The sequence below is a fragment of the Beta vulgaris genome, chromosome 7 (genome assembly GCF_026745355.1).
Source record: "Beta vulgaris subsp. vulgaris cultivar EL10 chromosome 7, EL10.2, whole genome shotgun sequence".
NCBI lineage: Eukaryota > Viridiplantae > Streptophyta > Magnoliopsida > Caryophyllales > Amaranthaceae > Beta > Beta vulgaris.
The window spans coordinates 3,244,394-3,269,024 of record NC_079208.1 but is presented as its reverse complement, the minus strand read 5'-3'; the positions used below and the strand labels follow the sequence as shown (position 1 = coordinate 3,269,024).

General features: G+C 34.0%; 2 protein-coding genes and 1 long non-coding RNA gene across 3 annotated transcripts; all 3 read right to left on the bottom strand.

Annotated features, from left to right (window-relative positions):
- LOC125499373 (uncharacterized) lies at positions 1 to 3,151 on the bottom strand. Its single transcript, XR_007276225.2, has 3 exons — positions 3,024 to 3,151; positions 1,034 to 1,130; positions 1 to 258 (listed from the first exon to the last, which is right to left on the bottom strand). It is a non-coding gene; the product is annotated as an uncharacterized LOC125499373 (long non-coding RNA).
- Positions 3,152 to 6,617: 3,466 nt separating this feature from the next.
- Positions 6,618 to 16,207, bottom strand: LOC104898299 (jasmonate-induced oxygenase 4). Its single transcript, XM_048648029.2, is given in 5 exon segments — positions 6,618 to 7,155; positions 7,479 to 7,812; positions 9,063 to 9,146; positions 9,148 to 9,305; positions 15,899 to 16,207. Coding segments are annotated over 5 exon segments (1,032 nt in total). The 5' UTR covers positions 16,109 to 16,207; the 3' UTR covers positions 6,618 to 6,909.
- A 5,014-nt stretch (positions 16,208 to 21,221) lies between these two features.
- LOC104898298 (jasmonate-induced oxygenase 4) lies at positions 21,222 to 24,631 on the bottom strand. Its single transcript, XM_048633664.2, is given in 5 exon segments — positions 21,222 to 21,777; positions 22,279 to 22,612; positions 23,752 to 23,910; positions 23,912 to 23,994; positions 24,324 to 24,631. Coding segments are annotated over 5 exon segments (1,032 nt in total). The 5' UTR covers positions 24,534 to 24,631; the 3' UTR covers positions 21,222 to 21,531.

Here is a 24,631-nt window from a genome sequence, read left to right as displayed (position 1 = left end):
TGATGCAAATACCATACTTGTTTTATTAAGGCAAACAAATTAATCAATTCAATTATTATTGATAATAATGTAGATACAAGTGAAAAAATAATTCTAGAACTAATTCTAGTATACTTGGAACAAAATCTAATACATATCTCATATAATTACATGTACACTAAACTCCACAACAAAAATCTGAAACAAAATGGACTTTAAATCTGGTATCTGGATCGAAACCAACTTCAAATCTGGAACTCAAACGCAAATCTCATAACGCTGCAAATCAACAAAAACAAAGAAATTAATGTTCAATTAAAAACCAATTCTACACAAAAATTAAAAAAAAAAGATTCCACCCCTTTTTTTTTTACCAAACAATAAATCCACTAAATTAAAACCCCAATCAACCCAAGAAAAAAAAACATTTGAATCATATCTTAACGCAATTACATCATTTCACAGTTATGATATATGCATCAAAAAACAAGATAAAACATGGTCTCCGAGAATAGTTTTGATTTATGTTAAAAATTCACCTTACCATTCATATTACTTTTTAATGGCGTGAGTAGTAAACCTGGCCACTAGGTAGAGGTAGTATAAAAATTGATGACCCAATTCGTGAATATTAATAATAATGCTTAAACAAAAGGCTATACACAACAAAACAAAAGCAGCATATGGCAATCATCACAACAACTCATTTTTGAAAAACTATCTCATATCTTCATATACCCCATTTCATATTCCCAATCTATCACTATAACAAGTCGTATCAATTATCAAATCATAAAAAAAACCTGAGGAACCAAACGAAAGGAAAACGTCCAACCAAACCAAGCCTAAATTAAAATTTTAGATGTTCAGCACTTCAATCTTAAATTCAGATTTAAACTACCTCATCTCCTTTTCTTTTTACCTTCTCAACAGTATATACAGCTAGAAAAAGATGTCACAAAGTCTTATAGCTAACAGCCTATGAAAAGTTCATGAGTAGTAATGTTGCATACCCTGAAAACTTGGTACTTATTTAAGTGCATGGCATGAATACCTGAATCTTCAGAACAGAAGTAAGAATGGCATGGATATGTCAACTCCATAACAGCACTTTTATCTTCAGGACCATAGCCCAACATTGCTATTGCATACTGCATTAGAAAACAAAGAAATTAACAACAGCCCCAAAGGTTTAACGAATATTAGTATAAGTTGTGATGGCATTATCACAAGGAGAGAGCAATAATCAGTTAAGTGAAACTAGAATTAGTGGTTGTTCCTTTAATCTATGAGGAACGAAACAATTAGGTATTGCACAACATCGCAATAGACTCTACTAGGAAACTAGTAGCAATTACTAGGCTCTGCAATGAACTAAACACTGCAGTGGACAGACTTATACAGAGTAATATTTAATGGTTACCATCCAACATCTTTCTGGTGTGATTGCTGTTGTGATCCTATCCTAGTAAAAGAAAGTTGTGGCCATTCTTTAGTTCCATCTCCATGATTCTTCTCAAATAGCAAAAACACAAAAGCTACCTGCCCTATCACAACACACATGGAGAGTGAAATCGCTACCTGTCCCACTCACTGTAGGGGTGTTACCTTGTACTGTAGAGTGAAATCAATCATCTCTGTGTAGCACAACCAGCAAAAAAACTCCTAAGTTCATGATCAGTAAAACTTAGGTGAAGCAAATGCGCGGATTCTCGTTGTGTGTGTGATATGCTCATTGTGCTATCAACCCCACGATCAAGCCCATCTCCATAAACCCAATACTCCCATATGAATATCACTTCCTAAAACAGTATTATAGGTAGAAATACTGCTGCAAACATCAAACACCTTCATCACTCTCACCCAACCACCTACCTAGTGCGCTGCTCACCCATCCAAATCGACGAGGAAGCAAGAATGAGTTCGCCGAGTTAACATCAGTACACCACACAAATTAAAGAGACTATCTATCTATAGCATATATGATATATAAAGCAAGTAAGCAACCTCGCACTCCCACACTTAGAATAAAAGTTACAAAAGACGCTATCAGACTTCGACTTTTCATGCACAACACCCTTCTACAGTTCTATGCAGGCTCATTTCTTGCTCGTTTTTCAATTAACCTTCTCCTTAGAAACACCTTTTTTTTTTACCACGGTCCCCTGGAAGGACAAATCTAAGCATAGTACTTAACTACTCTATTATATTAATTGATCAACATTATGGATCGAATCTAACTAATTATCGGTATTTTCTGTGGAAGCATTATCCAATCAGGATCAAGCAAGAATTCTTGACATATTAGGATCGGCAAAAGTTTAATAAACAACACAGAGAGTTGAGAAATTGATCTAGTAAATTAATTGATAATTCGGAATCACTTGGTATAAATACAAACAACAAAAGAGACAGGGGAAATCCACCAATTCATCAATATTTGTTAGCTGCTTTACAATATATATTCTACTGAGAAGTGAATTTGACTGTGAAACAAATGCAGAAAGAAAATGGAGAGCAAGAAAATCATGCTTGTAGTCCTCCTCGTTGTTGCATCATGTTTGTTTACCTTTTCTTATTGTTTTTGTCTAGTCCATTCACATTTTATATGCTTCATAAGTTCATGTATATACTGAAGTAACTCTTATATACTTCTATACTAATTTAATTTAATCTCAAACTACTGGCAGTGATATCTATCAAAGCAGAAGACATGTTAAAAAAAACGAAAAATGATTTCAGTATATACATAAAACAAAAAATCCAAAATCGCAAAATTGAAAAATTGAATAAACAAATCGAAAATATAAACACACAAAATCAAAATCTCATAAAACCGAAAACTCAAAAAAAATAAAGAAAAATCGAAAAACAACAAAAATTAAAAAATCTTAGGGAATTCAGATCTAGGAAAAACCGAAAAACCAAGAACAAGAAAACGCAAAACGAAATTAAAAAGACAAAGAGAATCGAGAAAATAAACTACATAATCAACAATCAAAGCTAAAAAAACAAATTTATTAGTTAAATCTGAGTAGAAATACCTGATTTCGTGAGATCTACAAGAAAGAGAGAGCACCAAAATGTGAGATGAGAGTGAGGAAGAGAGAAACGTGAGATGAGAGTGAGGAAGAGAGAGGCGTGGGTTAGGGTTGATAATTTGGTCGACTAGAGGGTTTTTTTTATATACCTCTTATTTAGCGTCCGTCCAACGGACGGTATTTTAACTAAGCGGACGCTAATTTGCATCTGTCTTTAATCGGACGCTAATTTTAAATTTACCGTCCGCTTGTTTCGTCGGACGCTAAATGCATACGCTAAAAAGGCGGATTCTTATTGTGTATATTTTCACACATGTGCGTGCTCGTGGTTTGCAAGCAAATATTGTTTAGGCTCCGGATTCGGGCATACTATGGTCATCGTCGTTTAGGTCACCCCTCTATGCAAGTTATTTCCGCTTTTCCTAGTGAAGCTAGTAGTAAAAATTATAATAAGGGTTGTTCTCGATCTTGATTGCCACATTTGTTTTAAGGGTAAACAATCCGGAAACAGTTTTCCTTTAACTAATAATAAAGCTACATAGATTTTTGATTTAGTTCATTGTGACATTTGGGGCGCTAATCGTATTGTGTCTACTAGTAATTCTTGTTATTTTCAACTATTGTTGATGATTATTCACGTGCTACCTGGTTTATTTGATGATTGGCAAATATGATGCAAAAAAATTATTGCAAGAATTTTATACTACGGCTCGGTTGAAATTAAACCCAGTTTAGTAAGAAAATTAAGGTGCTTTAGAGTGAAAATGGACAGCAGTTTTTAAGTCTTGCATCTTTTTTCGCCAAAAAGGTATTATTCATCAGAGATCTTGTGTTGTTACGACCCAACAAAATGGTAGGGTGGAGCGTAAACATCGTCATATCCTTAATGTAGCTCGGGCTTTTACACTTCAAGCTAAGTTACCTAAATATGTTTAGGGAGTGTGTCCTTACAGTGGCTCATCTTATAAATATTACCCCTACTCATATATTAAAGGGTAAACACCTTTTGAATGTTTGTTTGGTGTGTCACCTTCTAATGATGTCATTCGTGTGTTTGGTTGTTTATGTTATGTTGCTAATCGTTCTCATATGAAGGATAAATTCGATTATGATCTCGTCGTTGATTATTTCTTGGGTATATGTTTGATAAGAAAGGGTTTGCAAAAGCAAAGGCTTTATGATCTTGAAACGAGCGAATTTTGTGAGTAGGGATGTCATATTAATTTTGAGGATCAATTCCCTTATTGTGCTGTTCTTTTTTATGTGGCACAAAAGCAATGGGATTTACATTTTTCCCAATCATATCTTTGGGCGGACGATTTGTTTTGATGATGGTGGTTATGGTGTTGATAATGCTTTCTTACATGGTGATTTGCATGAAGAAGTTTATATGAAACATCCTCCTAAGTATCGTGGTGCTCCTCCAAGGAAGGTTTGCAAATTAATAAATAATTGTATGGGTTGAAATAGGCACCTCGACAGTGGTTTGTAAAGTGTCTCAGGCATTGAAGTCCTATGGTTTTAAACAGTCTGCTGCATATTATTCTTTATTCAGCTTCATTCAGGAACATGTTGCTCTTCATGTTCTTGTTTATGTTGATGATTTTATTATTGCAGGGTCATCTCATTATGTTATTGTTATCGCTTTAAGAAATATTTGAGTTCATGTTTTCATATGAAGGATCCGGGTATATTGAAATATTTCTTAGGCATTGAGGTTGCTAGGAGCAAGAATGGTATTTTTTGTCACAAACCAAATATGCATTGGATGTGTTAACTGAAGCAGGCATGTTGGGTTGTAAACCCCTTGACACGCCTATGGAGCATAATCATCGTCTCGCTTCTGCCGAAGGGTCTTCATTTGCGCATGCTGACAGATATAGGCACCTAGTTGGACGTCTGGTCTATATGTATGTTACTCATCCTAAGTTGAGTTATGTTGTGCATACTCTATCTCAATTTGTTGTTGCACCACATGTTTGTCATCAGAATGCTGCTTTTTGTGTTTTGCGTTATCTAAAAGGAAATCTAGGATAGGGTATTGTGTTGCGCCCTTTGGGTATATGCAACTTACTCATTTTGTGATAGTGATTGGGCTGCTTGTCCTTTGACTCGGCGTTCTATTACTGGTTATTTGGTGTTCTTGGGTCATTCTCTTGTCTCCCGGAAGACTAAGAAACAACCTAATGTTGCTCGTTCATCAGCAGAAGCTGGGTATAGGGCTATGGTTGTTACTACTTGTGAGTTGAAGTGGTTGAAGTATTTGTTGTTTTTAAGCCTATGCATGTGTATTCAGATAGTCAATCTGCTATTCATATTTCAAAGAATACAGTTTTTCATGATCATACGAAGCATATTGAGGTAGATTGTCATTTTATTCATGCTGAATTAACTTCTGGTGATTTGTATACTTCTTATGTTCCTACGGGCCATCAGTTAGTAGATATTTTGACAAAAAACCTTGGGCAAGCGTTAGTTTGGATTCTACTCCGCAAGTTAGGTATTTGTGATATTCATGCTCCAACTTGAGGGGGATATTGGAATATTATGTTAATAAGGAGTCTAGTTCAGTTAGTTCAGTAGTTCAGTATATATCCGACTAGTCTCCCAACATTTTGTACTTACTTTTCCACGATTTCCCTTACTCTTTTTTTCAATTCTTTATGATATTTTCTATTTTTTGGAAGTGCATATTTGCCTAAGACGAATTGAATAATATGCGGTCACAAGTTTACTACTTCCTCCGCTATTTTTCTATTGCAACAATTGAAATTTCGCTCTTGCCCATGTAGAACTTTAACTATTTATCTTTAATTGATTTTTAGTAAAAAAAAATATAAAAAATGATATATAAAAGTATATATTGAGACGAACCTAACAACACCCCCACATGACTATATTCTTTTCGTACGTAAAAATCACAATAGTGAAAGAGTGGCGGGTGAATAGTGTAAAAACTCATCATCAGTTATTGCAATAGAAAAAGAACGGAGGAAGTAGTTTACAGGTTCAACTATTTCATCACATAAATCTTCTTTTCTCTTTTGTATCTTTTTAGGGTGAGATAAAAAACTTATTAATTTTGTCTTTGTAAGTAGAACATCAATAATAGCTTGGTTTTGTATTGAGTTGTTACATTCGATTTCAAATGAGTTTGAGGTTTTTGTTTTTCGATTTGCAAGATAAATATATAGGTTGCAAAAAAAATGATATCAGGGGTCCAATCCTAAAATTAGAATAGGATCTTCAAAATGTTCAAAAACTAAGACCAAATGTATATTTTAATAACGTTATGTTCTTTTGTTTTCCCGCATTTTACTAACGCCCGGATTCTGTTATTATTTTCCGCGTTTTGAATTGTGTGCGGGATCCTATAGATGCAACATGCAAGTGGCCGGATCTAATGTTTTTGGTTTTGGGAAAAAGGGAGGTGACTGGCAAGCTGCCAATCTGCCATGGAAATTAAAGAGAGGTATTCAAGTTGAACATTCAGTTTTTTAGGTTGGTGTCAAGATATACTTTTTTCAGTCAGTTTCCTCTTGTTGTGTAGCTATAGTAGTAATTTACAGTTATAATAGTAATTACATAAGTGTGAAGTAGTAAAATCTGGCAACGTATTGTATTATTCTTGAATTCTTCTACTACATAACATGAAGATAATAATGGTGAAAGAATAATCCACTAGAAAGGATATGGGTAAGTTATTACAATGAGAAGGTGTGAAAAACAAAAGACCAAATCAAGACTATCTATATCACACTAAAACAAAAAGCAACTGATTTATTCATACTGATTCACAACTAAGTAAAACCTCCATGAATGATGTAATAATAGATCATAATATTACGGACGTCTGTATTTCTATCAACACATAATATTTGGGAAAATTCTAGTAATTGAGTTTGACGATGTCGATAGGCCTTTGTCCTGAAGGAATAGATTGTGAGTAAACTTGTTGCCCATAATTCTTGAGCCTCTTATACAATTGCGGCCTTTCATCAGTGATTAGTTCATCTAGTGGCCCAATTTCTGTGTCCGGGCTTGGAATGAAAAGCATAGCTAACGACATCCTATCATATTGTGGGTTTACGACTGCCTTATGTGTAGGACTTTTGAAGATGCCATTACTCGTTATCTGCAATATGATATACATACAACATAGAGAGCAATTATTTCAAGAATATCTAATTAGTAATATATTTAACTGATCCTTAATGAAAATTTATAAATATTTTAATAATTTACATTGAAACAAAACCATTAATATTTTTGCACAACACCATTTGTTTTGATATTTCTCTGTAAAATATCATGGTCAAAATAATGAAAAAAGTAATAAAAGTGGCAATTAATTTTTCGTGGGCTAAGTTTAACAAAAGTTGAATTTTGATAGGATATCATGAAGATGAATTTTATGACTAACTTATATGATTTTTAACTGTGTCATGCCAGCATTACCTCCATTTGATCACCAACAAGGATGGTGAGGGCTTCAGGGATGACAGGAACTCGAAACCATTGATTATCTTTGAGGACTTGAAGGCCTTCAACTTCTTTGTCTTGCAAAAGAAGAGTGAGGACAGTTCCATCCCCATGAGGTTTAAGCCCAACAACTTTATCTGACATTGGGCATCGAGGATAAAAATTGAATCTTGCATATGTTAAATCTTTTTCTTCATCTTCCCAAATTTCAAAAAAACACTCCTCTTCTAAATTTAAGGAATGTGCCATGGATTTGATGAGAGTCATAAATATCATCTTGTTCTTCTCTGAATACTCGTTTAAAGTAGTCCTGCAAATTAGAAAATTTTCAGTTATAAATTACTTCGATTATTATTTTATTTGTTTTTCTTATGTGACATGAAATACTACCTTTATCTCTTCTTAACATAAATTAAATAAAAATTATATGCTTGTCAACGCACACTTTTACCAATATATATTATAAAAAGGTTGTTTTTTGGAAATTAGGGGTGTTTGGTTGGAAGTGGGGAAAGGGAAAGGAATCAAGTAATGGTTAGGAAAGGAAAGGAACCCCAAACCCCTCCAATTTACCCATTTGTTTGGTTAGACAAGAGAAAGGATAACAAAAGTTGACCCTTTACCTCCCTCTCCCTCCCCCTCCCCCCTCCCCGGCCCCATCTCTTTCTCTCACTTACACTGGCACCGACATCTAGCTAGGCTAGGGTTTTCGACGTGTGGGGGTGTTCTCGAGGGCCGAGCTAGGGTTTTCGACGAGTGGGGGTGTTCTCGAGGGTGGGCTAGGGTTTATGGTGGGTGGGGGGAGGTTTTCAAGGGCTGGGCTGGGATTTTCGGCGAGTGGGGGAGGTTTTTGAGGGTTGTGGTGGGGTTTCGGCGGGTGGGGTGGTGTTTCGGCAGCTATGGTGGTGTTTTCGAGGGGTGGGGTGGTGTTTCCAAGTGATGGGGTGGTGTTTCCAAGGGCTGGGGTGGGGTTTCGGCGGCTAGGGGATGTTTCCGGCAGGTGAGGTTTTCCGCGGGTTGCAGGGGGTCGACGACTCAGGTGGAGGCTGGTGGTGGTGGCGGCTCAGATGGTCGTGGTAGTGGTCAGTAGGGTCAGCCTGGTTGTGGTAGTGGTGGTGGGTTGGTCAGTTGTGTTATGGTGTAGAGGGATTTGGGGTATCCAAAACCTTGGGGAGGGGGGGAAGGGGGCTGGGTAATGGATCTAAGGGTAAAGGGGGTAGCTCTAAAATGAAAATTGGGTAAAAGAAAAGGAAAAAATCATCAACCAAACATCAAGTTATTTATTACTTAATCACGTACGTTTTTATTTTATAAAGTCATAACGAATAATGATAGTCGAAGTTAATAAATAAATAGTGCAAAAGTCACACAATGGCCATCAAATATTAAGAAATGGAAGGAATGATAACTTGTAGTCAGGAAACGAGAAAGAGCTAGAAAAAAATTGGTCAACCCTTATAACCATGTTTTTTGTTGTTGTTGTTGAAATTATATCCATTTTGTCTCATTAGTGTGTATGATTGACCTCAGAGTAGTCAATTATTCCAATAATAAAGTTACCTAAAATTGGTGTGATTTTGTGGCCAAAAATCAAGCTGCCGTTTTTCCACTGGATAAACTTGGAGATGCAACTTATCATTCCATTAAGACTTCCTTTTGAACTGCATTAGTATTTCCATAACCTTCAAGATCATCACCTTTTGAAGAGTACTTTTCCTTTTCTTCTAAAGGCAGTTTGAAGAACTGCTTGCTCATTTCTCGTACCTCGTCAAGTAATGCAAGTGACATACCATGATTCACTATCTGCAACTCAAAAAAATTATAACGTTAGACTCATATACCTCCTCAATATGTGATGGAAACCACATGCATGCAGTCATGCAGAACGATTGGATCATAGAAACTCAAAATGCTCATCAAACCTACTTTGGCTACTTTACTACTCTAGCTACTTTATAGGTATATGTTGTGCATGTACATGTGATGGTTTATGCACATATGATGTTTTGATGATGAAAATTAATATAATATATTTTAGTATGAAAGTATGTAACAGTTGAAACAGATGCATGAAGAAAGAATTAATAAATGAAGACTTTGAAGAAAAGAAGAATCAAGATTGAAGTCAAGTTTATATGTTCCTTTAGAATAGTTACTTTGTGTAAAAATGTAATAGGCTTGAATTAGGTGATATACTATGTGCTAAATATAGAAATATAAAATTAGTATAATTATTATTTTCTTAGAGTTAAGAAAATAAATAATTGTATTAATATTATATGTCTATATAAAAAGGAAATTAGTTTATAAAATAAGATAAAAGATTTTCAAAAAAATGTTTAGAAAAAGAATTTTATAAAAACGTGGTTTTAGAAAAATATTTTTAAACGTGTTTTATGAAAATAATTTTATGAAAACGAGTTTTAGAAAAGAATTTTAGTAAACAACGTAATTTGGTTTTCAAAAGGTTTGGAAAATATTTTTTGATAAAAACAGAATTTAGTTGAAAAGAAAATCTAATAAGAAAAAACTTATCTTTTTGAGATTAAAGATAAAGATAGAAAAAGATAAAGTTTGTTTTCTAAAAAGAGAGTTTTATCCCTTAAATTAAGGATTAAAAGATAAAGATATTTTTGAAGGATTTTCGTCCAAACCAAGCTTATAAAAGGGATGTATAATTTCACTTATAGATCTCACGTTTTCAGAGAGAAAAATCGGAGATATTAAGAGCTAAAACTATTTCCTTCGCACAGAGTATAGCACTGTTTGAGTCAGATTCAAGTAACGAACATACGAGTGTAATTGTCCTCGAAATTGCTTGACTAAGAAGCACACAATTGAGGGTCGTTTTCTTTCTGTAATTTTACCATTATAGAGAGTATCAACACTTAGAGTTAAGTGTTGGGGGTCGCTACTAGAGTTAGTAGTGAGGGAAATCTTATTGTATCAAGAGGTTGTATTTTAGGATTTAAAGAAATAAAAGAGTTTTTTTCTTGTGGACGTAGATCTCAGAGGTGAGATTGAACCACGTTATATCTGAGTTTGAGTATTATTTAATATAGTTTTAGTTTTAATTTTCGCAAAAACTCAAAACAAAATTTTCGAGCGTTTCAACATGTCTGGCACTGTGCGATAACAAAAGTTTTGCGAAAATCGATCAAATTTCGTCACTCAATTCAACCCCCCTTCTTGAGTGTCACCTTGTGTTCAACAAGTGGTATCAGAGCAGGCTATTCTCGTAAGACTAACATCTAGAGAATAGAAATCATGAATAGCAAATGACTCTCGAGACAGACACTCCAAGTGTCCAATTTTCAATGGAGAGATTATGGATGGTGAAAGCAAGAATGAGGATCTACATTCAAGGCTCAGACTATGAGTGTTGGAGAATCATAAGAACAGGACCTATACTAATTCAAGTCAAGAATGCTGAAGGAAACTTGATTGACAAGGACGAAGATGATTACAACTCAGTTGACTATGCAAAAGCCGAAAAAAACTTCAAAGCTATGAGTATTCTCCAATATGGAATTGGACCTAATGAATACTCAAGGATCTCGGCTTGTACTACAGCAAAAGAAATATGGGACACGCTGGAATTGGCCCACGAAGGTACGAATGAGGTAAAACAATCTAGAATAGATTTGCTTGTCCAACAATATGAATTGTTTGCTATGAATAAGGACGAATCTATTAAAGAGATGTTCACTAGATTTACACTAATCACTAATGAATTACGTTCTCTAGGCAAAACATATACTTCTGAAGATTTAGTGAGAAAGGTTAAGAAGTTTAACAAATCGATGGCTCCCAAAAATAACCGCTATTCAAGAAGCTAAAGATTTGACTAAACTTTCACTAGAACAACTTATTGGATCATTAATGACTCATGAACTTGTTTAGATTCTAAAACTAATGAACCAAAAAGTAAAGGTATAGCCTTGAGAACTGAATTGGAATTGAAATAGTGATATGATGATGATATTGATTTTCTTACAAGGAGATTAAAAATTTCTCAAAAAGAACAAAAACAACAATCCTAGAAAAGATGAAAATTTCAAAGGTAAGAGCACTACCTCTAACTTTAAGAAAATGCTACTAATTCTGGTTGTTTCAAGTGTGGTGAGTACGATCACAGGATAAAGGAGTGTCCCTTATGGATGATGAGAACCTAAAGAAAGAAGGGAGCAATCCAAGAAAGAATTTAAAAAGGCTATGATAGCTGCCGTTTGGGGAGATTCGGATTCTGCGAAGATCAGAGCTGGCACAGTGCCACGAGGCCAAACTGTGTCTGAATGCTGTACAGACAACACTGAAGACGGCATTGTGCAAGGACGACGCACATCTATGCTTGATGGCTAAAAGTTCGAATCCTCTTGAAGAGGTAGAAGACAGTGAGGTAAGCCTAATTTCCTTAAAACCATCAATTCATCTTCTTTCAAAGAATCAACTTGTCACTTGCTTGGTAATGTAATTGATGATTGTCAAAACATGAATGATAACTTTGATATCATGAAAAAGGAAATAAAAAATTTGACCAAGCTAAAGATTGGATTAGAGTTAGAGTACAAGGACTTACTAAAAGAAAATAAAACACTGTGAGAAAGATATTGAGATAAACTCACTAAAACACGAAAAAACTCGCTGATAACATCAAAATCGCACAGTGCCACACTTATTTAAGCGGAAAAATCGATCTTGAAAAACAAATTGAAACATTAAATCACGAGTTGGTTGAACTTAAGAATTCAAGACAAAAATCTAGGATTGTTCCATCAATGTTGCCTAGTGATGCTAAGTTAAGTGAAGAACTTGACAAAGTTAAAAGAGACTTAGATATTTCCAGAAAAAGAAGTAGTGATTTAAATACATCAGTCGAATTTTTGGAATCACAACTATCTATTGCTCGAAAGATGCACGAAAGTGGACTAATGGAATGAATGCTCTAAACTACTTAACTAGCACCACAAACAACATGAACAAAACTGGATTAGGATATACTGAGCCGCACAGTGCCAGGCTCTGTGCGAGAACCTACGAAAGAGATTTTCGAAAGAGAAAATACGTGGACCTACCTGAATATCTAATTTGCAATTTTTGTGGAAATAATGGTCATCTAATTGACGACTGCAACAAAAAGAAAAATCAAATTGCAAAGAATATCAAACGTGTTACTCAAATCTGGGTTAGGAAAGACATACTTGATGCTCAGCGTGATAGAAAAAGGGACCCAAACACATCTGGGTTCCTAAAACTAACAAGTGATTCTTTTGCAGGCAAATGTGAGAGGAAGCAGCCTATAGTATCTTGACAAAGGTTGCTCAAGACATATGAGTAGTGATAAATCTCAATTCCTCTCACTAGTAGCTTACCATGGAGGGTGTGTTATATTTGGCACTAATAAAAAGGGATAAATTGGTATTTGAAATGTCGGCAAATCTTTAACACACTCCATAGAGAATGTGATGGTGGTAAGTGGTTTGAAAAGTAATTATGTGATCAAGGTAATTATGTTGAATGTCATGCATGAACCTTTTACAAGATAACTCGTGGCTTTGGGATTAATTTCTGGAAATTAGTTGAGTATTATGCCTATTGTCCTCCTTTAAATATGTTAATTAGAGTGTTATTGATGCATGTCTTGGTGAAGCTTTGTGAGTAAAGGTCCACTTGATATAAAAGGACTCGTAATGGTCTAATGATGCTGTCCTAATGTCATGATCCTAAGTTGCCGAACTAATAAGCTATATGATCCTAAGTTGCCGAATTTTTGAGCTATGAAATGCAAATTCTTTCTCCTATAGCGAGCTTGATTTTTAGCCCAATATTCTGATTTTCTATTCATGAATTTGACATTTGTGCCTCATCATTTTTTCATTTCATATATCTCACCTTATCTTCATTTCCCTATTATTATCCTTCTTTTCTTCACACATTCATCCAAAGTTCTACAAGTGCTTTTAATCTTGATTCATGGTATATGGAGCATAACATATTGATAAGATGGTGAAAGAAGAAGACGCATTAGTTAAGGGGGAACATGAAAAGGTTGGAAGAAACACTAATGCTTGAAAGAATGAAAGTACTGTTTCATACTGTGGGGGCACAGTGCCATGAGATGTATCTAGAAGAAAATGAGGTTCGAATTAACTTATTTCACCTTTGATATCTTATTGATTGACTCTAGTAATATTGTATGGTCTGACTTTCTTTAAAAAAAAAAAAAAAAAAAAAAAAAAAAAAAAAAGAGAAGAAAAGAAGAGTAAGACACTTGTGTTAGATAAATCTTAGAGTTCAATTTCTAGATGGAAAAAATATTATCAAAGGTTTGAAAATCATTATTTTGGATTCCCGTATATCCGAAGATTAGTTATATTTGAAAGGAAATAGATTGTTCAGTGGCACAGTGGCACACACAGTGCCACAGTGAAGAAATCTAGGATGTTTATTTGCGAAAGTTGAAAATATGAAAAAGGGTTTAAGCACTTGTTGATCCAATTGCCATTTCAAATCTTTAAGCTTGCATTACTATCTCCATCCTACATTCTTAGCTACTAACCATGATCCTTCATGATTATTTCTTGCTTCATAAATTCGGATTGTGAGTTGGATTATATTTTTGCTTAATGACTTCGGATTGTGAGTTGGATTATGACATAGCACCAGCATCCTTAGTATTTATTGCTTGAGCTACTTGAATTATTTTACAGACTATATCTCACTTTGACTTGCTAAACATGTTGATGTTCTCCTTTTTGATAATGTCAAAAGGGGGAAGATGGGTATAATACTTAGACTATTGAATGAAATTATCTTGGTTACCAAGTTACTTGTAAAACTTATGTGAATGATATTATGTTGTGATTAATGATGCATACTTTGAGGGGGAACAAGTGATTATCTAACAATATTATATTTATGGTTTGTCATCATCAAAAAGGGGGAATTTGTTGTGCATGTACATGTGATGGTTTATGCACATATGATGTTTTGATGATGAAAATTAATATAATATATTTTAGTATGAAAGTATGTAACAGTTGAAACAGATGCATGAAGAAAGGAATTAATAAATGAAGACTTTGAAGAAAAGAAGAATCAAGATTGAAGTCAAGTTTATATGTTCCTTTAGAATAGTTACTTTGTGTAAAAATGTAATAGGCTTGAATTAGGTGATATACTATGTGCTAAATATAGAAATATAAAATTAGTATAATTATTATTTTCTTAGAGTTAAGAAAATAAATAATTGTATTAATATTATATGTCTATATAAAAAGGAAATTAGTTTATAAAATAAGATAAAAGATTTTCATAAAAAATGTTTTAGAAAAAGAATTTTATAAAAACGTGGTTTTAGAAAAATATTTTTATAAACGTGTTTTATGAAAATAAATTTATGAAAACGAGTTTTAGAAAAGAATTTTAGTAAACAACGTAATTTGGTTTTCAAAAAGGATTTGGAAAATATTTTTTGATAAAAACAGAATTTTAGTTGAAAAGAAAATCTAATAAGAAAAAAACTTATCTTTTTGAGATTAAAGATAAAGATAGAAAAAGATAAAGTTTGTTTTTCTAAAAAGAGTTTTATCCCTTAAATTAAGGATTAAAAGATAAAGATATTTTTGAAGGATTTTCGTCCAAACCAAGTCTTATAAAAGGGATGTATAATTCACTTTTAGATCTCACGTTTTCAGAGAGAAAAATCGGAGATATTAAGAGCTGAAAACTATTTCCTTCGCACAGAGTATAGCACTGTTTGAGTCAGATTCAAGTAACGAACATACGAGTGTAATTGTCCTCGAAATTGCTTGACTAAGAAGCACACAATTGAGGGTCGTTTTCTTTCCGTAATTTCACCATTATAGAGAGTGTCAACACTTAGAGTTAAGTGTTGGGGGTCGCTACTAGAGTTAGTAGTGAGGGAAATCTTATTCTATCAAGAGGTTGATATTTTAGGATTTAAAGAAATAAAAGAGTTTTTATTTCTTGTGGACGTAGATCTCAGAGGTGAGATTGAACCACGTTATATCTTGAGTTTGAGTATTGATTTAATATAGTTTTAGTTTTAATTTTCGCAAAAACTCAAAACAGAAATTTTCGAGCGTTTCACAGTGTCTGGCACTGTGCGATAACAAAAGTTTTGCGAAAATCGATCAAATTTCGTCACTCAATTCAACCCCCCTTCTTGAGTGTCACCTTGTGTTCCAACAGTATACTTCATCCGTATACAGAAAGCATGCAACAATTGAATATACTATATCTTACAAATTGTGCACAATCGTTGCATTCTTTTTGTTACGGAGGAAGTATTTATAACATACATTTTCTACAAGGGATGAGTTAACTTTAGTGAAATGAGTTTAGCAAAAATAAGTTAAATTAAGTTGAACAACCTGAGCGCATCCCCATGAAGTGAGAGCAGAGTGTAGCTTTGCAAGCTCTTCAAGAGATGATGAAGAGAGGAGAGAGAAATCGATTGTCGGATCCGTCATCAAAGCAGGAGGGGTATCACCAACTTGGTAGTCATCCTTGGTTTGAATGTAACCTTCGGGCAGAACGCCCCCTTGGAGGATTTCTTGCACAGGCATAAGAGTAGGAGCCATTGCAACAATGTTTGATTGAATAATGTTAGGTTTATAATTGAGATGGGAATAAATAATAGGGTAGGACTCAGAAAGCTAAGGATGTGGTACGTAAATTGGACATATAGAGGTTGAGTTTATATAATAAGGCTGATCATCTTCTGTAGCAAGTAGCAACTACGCAAGTTGGTAAAAGATTTGGAATAATACCAGTCTCTAATTACGTTCAAAGTTCGACTGAAATTAAAAATAAATTATTAGTTGTGCTAGAGGAAATTTCATTCCGTATAATTTTCAACGAAAAGAAAATAGTTTCTATTAGTTGGGTAAGAGAAGAAATTAAAGGACAGGTGTTCCCTTCTATTCTATTAATACAATTATATATTGTTAGCAAATATTGTATGATAAGGACTTTTCTTATATTAGGAGTCAAGATATTAATCTTTATATTGGTTAGAATTTCTTTTCTTTATAGGACTCTTATATTATATATTGTTATTCACATATATCAATGAGTGCATCATCATAAATTATACCTAATCATATTTTACATGGTATCGGAGCAAGATTAAAAAAAATTCTCCCACATGATCTCTAAGCGATGGCAAGGTACAGTGATGTCAACCCGTCACCACCACCATCCCCTCCTCCAGCACAACTTTCCTTATATTAGAAGTCTTGATAGTAATCTTAATCCCTATGTAGGTTAGGATTTCTTTCCTTCATAGAACTCTTGTATTATATATTGTTATTCATGCACGTCAATGAGAAGATCATCATAAATTATCCCTAATCATATTTTACATATATACTAATATGTCGGAACATAAACATGCTAATAGTGTTAAAATCCAAATGGTCAAATAATAATTCTACCTTTCACTGGCTCTTCGATATTATAATTTTAACCTTTACGCTAGAAAAAAATGGTCAAATAAACGTGTGAAATAAAAATAAAAATGGTGCAATTATATATAATATAACGGGAAGTATGATCTGGCGAGTATACTCATGAGTTGAAATTGAATCTCGTATACATCACTACATACTCTTTGTAATATCCTATATAAACCAAAATTGATTGGTATATAAGCAAACAACTTGAATGAAAATGATATTTTCATTTACATAGCTGTTAAAATCCAATTGTAGATACACTGTTCAAGTTATTGAGCTAAATTAATGTCCTTACTTAAATTGAATTGTTGCAAATAGATTATAAAAATGTAAGAAATGATATTGTACAAGTGTGGAGATATATGCTTGAATTGGAACTGGGATCCTACACAGATCTCATAAATGATGTAATTTTTAGTCAGCCAAAAGGGAAAAAAGCGCTACACCAGAATCAAAGATCAAGACTTTCTAAGTCATGCATGATGCATGCATGGCGTATTGGCGTTTCAAGTTACAATCCTATTCTTTGATATCTCAGGATCTTTCACGCCACTAAATTCATAATTAGTGGGCTTGATATAGTTTAGTTCTTTGATCCTCAAGAAAAAATTATAGGTATCTGATCTTCAACCCCATGCAAGATGCATGAGGTTGACTAATTAAATTATACTTCGTTGCCCTTAATTTTGAAGGGGGGATACCATTATAGAATAACCCGTAAGTCGTGTGCCTCTCTTCCATCTTTTGCGGCAAAAATGTTAAAAAAGTACAGCTAATATATTGGACCAAGCTGATCAAGACGAGGTTACAGGATTGAATTGACCTAATTCTTATTAGAATAATGTCCTAAATGGCTAAATCTCATAAAGATTTTGTGGTATTATTATTTTTTTATCAATGAAAGAATTTATAAATAATAATTTTCAATTGGCTCGCAAAATATGGTGGAAAGCTTCAATGATCCAGATGGATTCGGAGCATGTTTGATGTTTGCTGTTCCTAAATACAATTTTATTAGTTGGTTATTAGTGATGTTGAAAAGTTGAATACCAGTGAAAGCATTCTGGTAGCACCTAGAATTAAATTTTCCCTCTCACATTTTTTGCATATCTCATTTTTGCGGAATTTATACATTGCTTATTTGAGTAGAATAATTGATAGATGTACAAATAAATATACTTGGGAGTACATACGCCAGAGATAGAGCACCTAAGAATTTGCACGTGAAAGGTTGCATCACATTGAGGTTTAATTTGTGATCAAATGAATTATCTCAGCTTTTGTAACCATGCTTCTGAAACGCTTAGCCACTTAGATGTGTCACTTTGCTTTTCGGATGGCTGCACATTCATTCGATTAGGATTTCGTTAATAACCCACATGTGAGCTTGTCCCACCTTTAAGAAAAATATCATATAGGGAGGACGACTAACATAGAAAGCTTGTTGATGAGCTACTCTACTATTACAAATTGATTTTAGGATGAAACTCTTTAAGTTTATATGTGATCGAATTCTCTTCGGAAGTGGGGCTTGTATTAGACTTAACGAAACTTATCTAATTTGCTTCAATATTATCTCATTATTCATAAGAAGAACAGGAACAACCGCTTTCGGTTGGGAGTTATACCCAATAAATTGTTGTTCTTTCTCTCTAACTAGTTTGCTGAACAGTATACCCATCTCTTTCCTTCTTTCTCACGAGTTTCTCTCTTGCCCTTGAAGTGTCAAATTGCTCATCAAATCAGCAACAACCATCAATCGCTTCTCACAATGTCATCTCATTCAGCTAATTGTTAAATTAAAGGGTTAATTGGCTAGAGCAGCACGAACTATAGCTCAAGTGCATTGAGCAGCACAACCTTTGACGGGTGCAGTCCGTAGCACGAACTTTGAATCAAGATGCAATGCATAGCATAAATATGATCGGAGGTTGGAAATTCCGCCGAAGTTCTAGAATCTTGAATATTTTAAAATGTTCCCTTTTATTCCCTCTTATTTTTCTTCCTGTTTTTTCTATCTTCTTCTTCTCTCTCAACATCCATTGTCATTTGTTGAGAAAAGGTTTGGTTTTTTTTTGAATCAATTCACTCATCTCGGTCTCGAAAAGTAGCTAGCATGCAAAATGATAAGATAAAATTTTCTACCTTCTTGCCTCCCACATTTTCCTCCGCCAAATTTGGGGCCCCCTCCTATAATCCCCAATCTGATTTTGACACTATAGGGTGTGATTGCGATGAAAACTGTAATGAGGATGATTGCTCTTGTTTCGCATTGAGAGATTTGTAAAATATTACACCATTGCACCAGTGTAGAGGAGGAGGGGAGAGGCGGGGTTTGAAACAGGGGAGAAGATACAGTAAGGGTTTGAAGTAGCTAGGGAGGAGAGAGAATAAAAACTGGAGTGAATATATATAAGGTGTAAAAAAGGAATAAAAATTCAAGATTCTAGATTTCCGACGGAATCTCCGACTTCCGATCACATTTATGATGTACATTGCACCTCGAGTTAAAGCTCGTGCTACGGACTGCACCCGTCAAATGTTGTGTTGCTTACTTTGCTTAGTGCATTTGAATTATAGTTTGTGTTGTTCTAGCTAATTAACCCTAAATTATAAAAAAAAACCTTAATTTTCTCTCTCTTATCATTCTCCCTCCTCCGAAGCTACGCGTTGCCCTTGTCGGTGTTACAGACACCACCATGTGATTAAAGAATATTAAATCACTCTAATCGAAGCGTGTCAACTCATTGTTCAATTGAATTTTGTTAGTGTTTGAAGAAGGACCGAAGTATGAGCTTAAGTGATGATATTAACTGATCTTTTTAAGTAATCTTACCCCTGGTCCACACTATTATTAATATGAACCCGGTTCATTTAATAATTTTGCTAAGTAATATTGTGATAGAATGTGGTAAGTGGATTAAGATAGTTGAATGACAAGTCAATCAAACACCTATTCAAAAATAAACCTAAGTTCACCACTATCTTAAACTGTAGATACTGCGCTACACCAGTTCAGCTAGCAAGGTTCAATGGTCTTGTCAAATTAAATCTGAAGTTATTATATATATACAAAACTTTAACCGTTCTCTAGCAATAATAAAAGCTTTTAATTATTTTTACTAAATAATAATACAAACTTTTGTCCAAAAATCCTCCAATAGGGCAATGTGACTTTTGACCTGTAACACAAGTAGAAAGAAAATTTTTAAAACCCAAAAATCTCTTTCTCTCTCCTCCCTTCCCCCTACCAATTGAAACCCTACCACGAAATCCCTGGACTCTCCCCCTCCTATTCCCCTAATACCCCACAACACCACGTCTCCCCTCCTCCACCCCAGAAAACACCACAGGTCCCCTCCCCTACCCCCCGAAAACACCGCCTCCCCCCCACCCCCGAAAACCGGAAGGGGGAGGTGGAAGACCCGAACTGGCAGCGACATGAGCTGACACGCGGCGGCGACTGACCTGATGTGCGAACGAAGAGAACCAAACACTCGAGCGAAAAACCAGCGATGAAGGGAAAAACGACGACGCGACTGACCTTCGAACATGAAGAGAACATGCAGCAGGCTCGCTGGCGACTTGCGGCCACCAGCGAGCCTGCTGTGGCGAATTTCTGTGAAGGGGGGCTAGGGTTTTGTGGTTGGGGCAAAGAGAGAACAGAGGGAGCTAGCCTGATCGACAATTTCTCATGTTTCGATGTGGCTATTTGCAAACCTTATGTTGCGTGGTTAGTTTTTTTGTTTTGGCCTTTTTTATTGTTTGTAGTGTTTATGTCTTGTTTTTTTATTTTTTGGTGTACTCTAACTGCTGAGTTAAGTAGGCCTTTATATCATTCCAAAGAGGACTAAATATAACCATCACATAGATTGATTATAAATCCAATATTGCTTAGAAGCAATATCAATCAAACAGATCAAAGAGCTATGATGTTGGATTTGTCCCCACCTGTTACCTTATACTACCTCTGTATTTTTTTAGTTGCACCAATTGCTTTTTCATATTTGTCGAGACTTTTTTTTAAACGTTTATATCTCTTATTGGGTGTAAGTAAAAATTATAAAAATTTGATGTTTGAAATCCTCACATTGAGATTATCTAAAAAGACCCCACTTGACTATGTTTTTTCTTATATCATAGTGCAAGATAACTTAACAAAGTTCGTTGATGAATAGTGTCAAAAAGCAAATGGTGCAACTAAAAAAACACAAAGGTAGTATAATAAAGATAAGTGTGAAGTAGTAAAATCTGGCAATGTAATGTATTATTCTTGAATTCTTCTACTACATAACATGAAGATAATAATGGGGAAAGAATAATCCACAATAAAAGATATGGGTAAGTTATTATTACAACGAAAAGGTGTGAAAAAAAAAAAAAGGACCAAATCAAGACTATCTATATCACACTGAAACAAGAAGCAACTCGTTCATTCATACTGATTCACAACTAAGTAAAAGTAAAACCTCAATGAATGATGTAATAGTAGATCATAATATTACGGACGTCTGTATTTCCATCAACACATAATATCTGGGAAAATTCTAGTAATTGAGTTTGACGATGTCAATAGGCCTTTGTCCTGAAGGAATAGATTGTGAGTAAACTTGTTGGCCATAATTCTTGAGCCTCTTATATATTTGCGGCCTCTCATTAGTGATTAGTTCATCTAGTGGCCCAATTTCTGTGTCCGAGCTTGGAATGAAAAGCATAGCTAAGGAGATCCTATCATATTGCGGGTTTACGACCGCCTTGTGAGTAGGACTTTTGAAGATGCCATTACTTGTTATCTGCAATATGACATATATATAATATAGAGAGCAATTATTCAAGAAAATCTAATTTAAAATATACTTAACTAATTATTAATGAGTAGGACTTTTGAAGGTGCCATTACTCGTTATGCAATATGACATATATATAACATAGAGAGCAATTATTTCAAGAAAATCTAATTAATAATATCGTTAAATAATTATTGACGAGATTCATAGATATTTTAGTAATATTACAACGAAATAAATCCAATAACTTATTACGTAACAAAATTTGTTTCTAAATTATTCTAAAAATTATGGCCAAATTATGGCCAATATATGGTCTGCAAATATTGCTAAAATTCAAAATGTTGGAATTTATAAATAAGAAAAAAAGTAACAGAAGTGGTAAACATTTGTAGTTAAGTTTAATAAAAGTTGAATTTTGACAAGATATAAGAATCAACCTAATGAATAAGTTGTAGATCATATTGAGAATTAGGGTGTGACATGTTTTCGTCATGCTAGTATTACCTCCATTTGATCGCCAACCAAGATGGTGAGGGCTTCAGGGATGACAGGAACTCGAAACCATTGATTATCTTTGAGGACTTGAAGGCCTTCAACTTCTTTGTCTTGCAAAAGAAGAGTGAGGACAGTTCCATCCCCATGAGGTTTAAGTCCAACAACTTTATCTGACATTGGGCATCGAGGATAAAAATTGAATCTTGCATATGTTGAATCTTTTTCTTCATCTCCCCAAATTTCAAAAAAACAGTCCTCTTCTAAATTTAAGGAACGTGCCATGGATTTAATGAGAGTCGTAAATATCATCTTGTTTTTCTCTGAATACTCGTTTAAGGTTGTCCTGCAGATTAGAAATTTTCAAGTTATAAATTACTTTAATTATTGTTTTATTAATTTTTCTTATGTAAAAAATGAAATACTACCTTTATCTCATCTTAACTTAAATTAAATAAAAATTATATGCTTGTCAACGCACACTTTTACCATCATACATATTATATAAAAAGTTTGTTAGAAATTAATGTTTATACGAATCTGATGACAAGATTAAAAATGAATAATTCCTCTATATTACAATACTTGCAACCATTTGACTTTTACATTTGACAACACATCTCTTTGACCATTAATATCTATAATTATCAAAAATTATAAATTTTAATATTTAGAAAATATATATTACGTAATCTCATCCAATATCATATTACTTAATCACGTTTTATTTTATAAGTGATAACAAATAATTATAGTCGAAGTTAATAAATAAATAGTGTAAAAGTCACACAATGGCCATCAAATGTCTGTTATATAAGTGAAGGGGGAGGCATGATGTCCCCTTATTAAATGAATATATTACCCTTACTTCTTTAATTACATCAATTTTGTTTAAATTTTTAAAATAATAATGGGTAATCAAACAATAAAAATATTTACCAAGTTTAAAAATTACAATTAGAATAACTTATTTTAGGTTTAAAAAAAAGGAAAGACTAAAAAAGTTTACAAAAAAACACAAAGATAACAAATGCATTTAAGAATATCAAAATCTTCCACCAAAGGAAAAAATGCAAAAATAAAAAATTAGCAATATACTTCTACAACATTGTAGTCATGTAAAAAAATAATCAATTTAATGGGTTTATATAATTTCAATTTGTGTAAGTCAATTATATAGAGGATAATAAGGTTAGATTAAAAACTTAACTTTAACTTATTTTTGCTGAAAATAACTTTTAATAAGTTGGACAAAACATATCTTTATTAAAAACACTCAATTAAACTATTATAATGAATTGTCGCTGCATGTATTGCGTGCATGTAAAACTAGTATTAAGAAATGGAAGGAAATGATAACTTGTAGATCAGGTAAGAGCTAGAAGAAAGAATTGTCAACCCTCATTATCCATTATTTTGTTTTATTTTTGTTTGTCTCATTAGTGGTGTATGATTGACCTCAGAATAGTCCAATAATAAAGTTACCTAAAATGGTGTGGATTTTGTGGCCAAAAATCAAGCTGCCGCTTTTCCACTGGATAAACTTGGAGATGCAACTTATCGTTCCAGTTGAGACTTCCTTGTTGAGTTGCATTAGTATTTCCATAACCTTCAAGATCATCACCTTTTGAAGAGTATTTTTTCCTCTTCTAAAGGCAGTTTGAAGAACTGCTTGCTCATTTCTCGTACCTCGTTAAGTAATGCAAGTGACATACCATGATTCACTATCTGCAACTCACAAAAATTATGACGTTAGATTCATATACCTCCTCAATATGTGATGGAAACCACATGCATGCAGAACGATTGGATCATAGAAACTCAAAATGCTGATCAAACCTACTTTACTACTCTAGCTACTTTACAGGTATACTCCATCTATCCGTATACAGAAAGAATGCAACAATTGAATATATTATATCTTACAAATAGTTCGCAATCGTTGCATTTTTTGTGTTACGGAGGAAGTATTATTTATGACATACATTTTCTACAAGGGATGAGTTAACTTTAGTAAAATGAGTTTAGCAAAAATAAGTTAAGTTAAGTTGAACAACCTGAGCGCATCCCCATGAAGTGAGAGCAGAGTGTAGCTTTGCAAGCTCTTCAAGGGATGATGAAGAGAGGAGAGAGAAATCGATCGTCGGATCAGTCATCAAAGCAGGAGGGGTATCACCAACTTGGTAGTCATCCTTAGTTTGAATGTAGCCTTTGGGCACAACACCCCCTTGGAGGATTTCTTGCACAGGCATAAGAGTAGGAGCCATTGCAACGATTTTTGATTTGTTTATAATAAATGGTGTATGTAGGACTATGATTTAGAAAACTGAGGAAGAGGTATGCAATGCAATTGGATGTGTAGAAG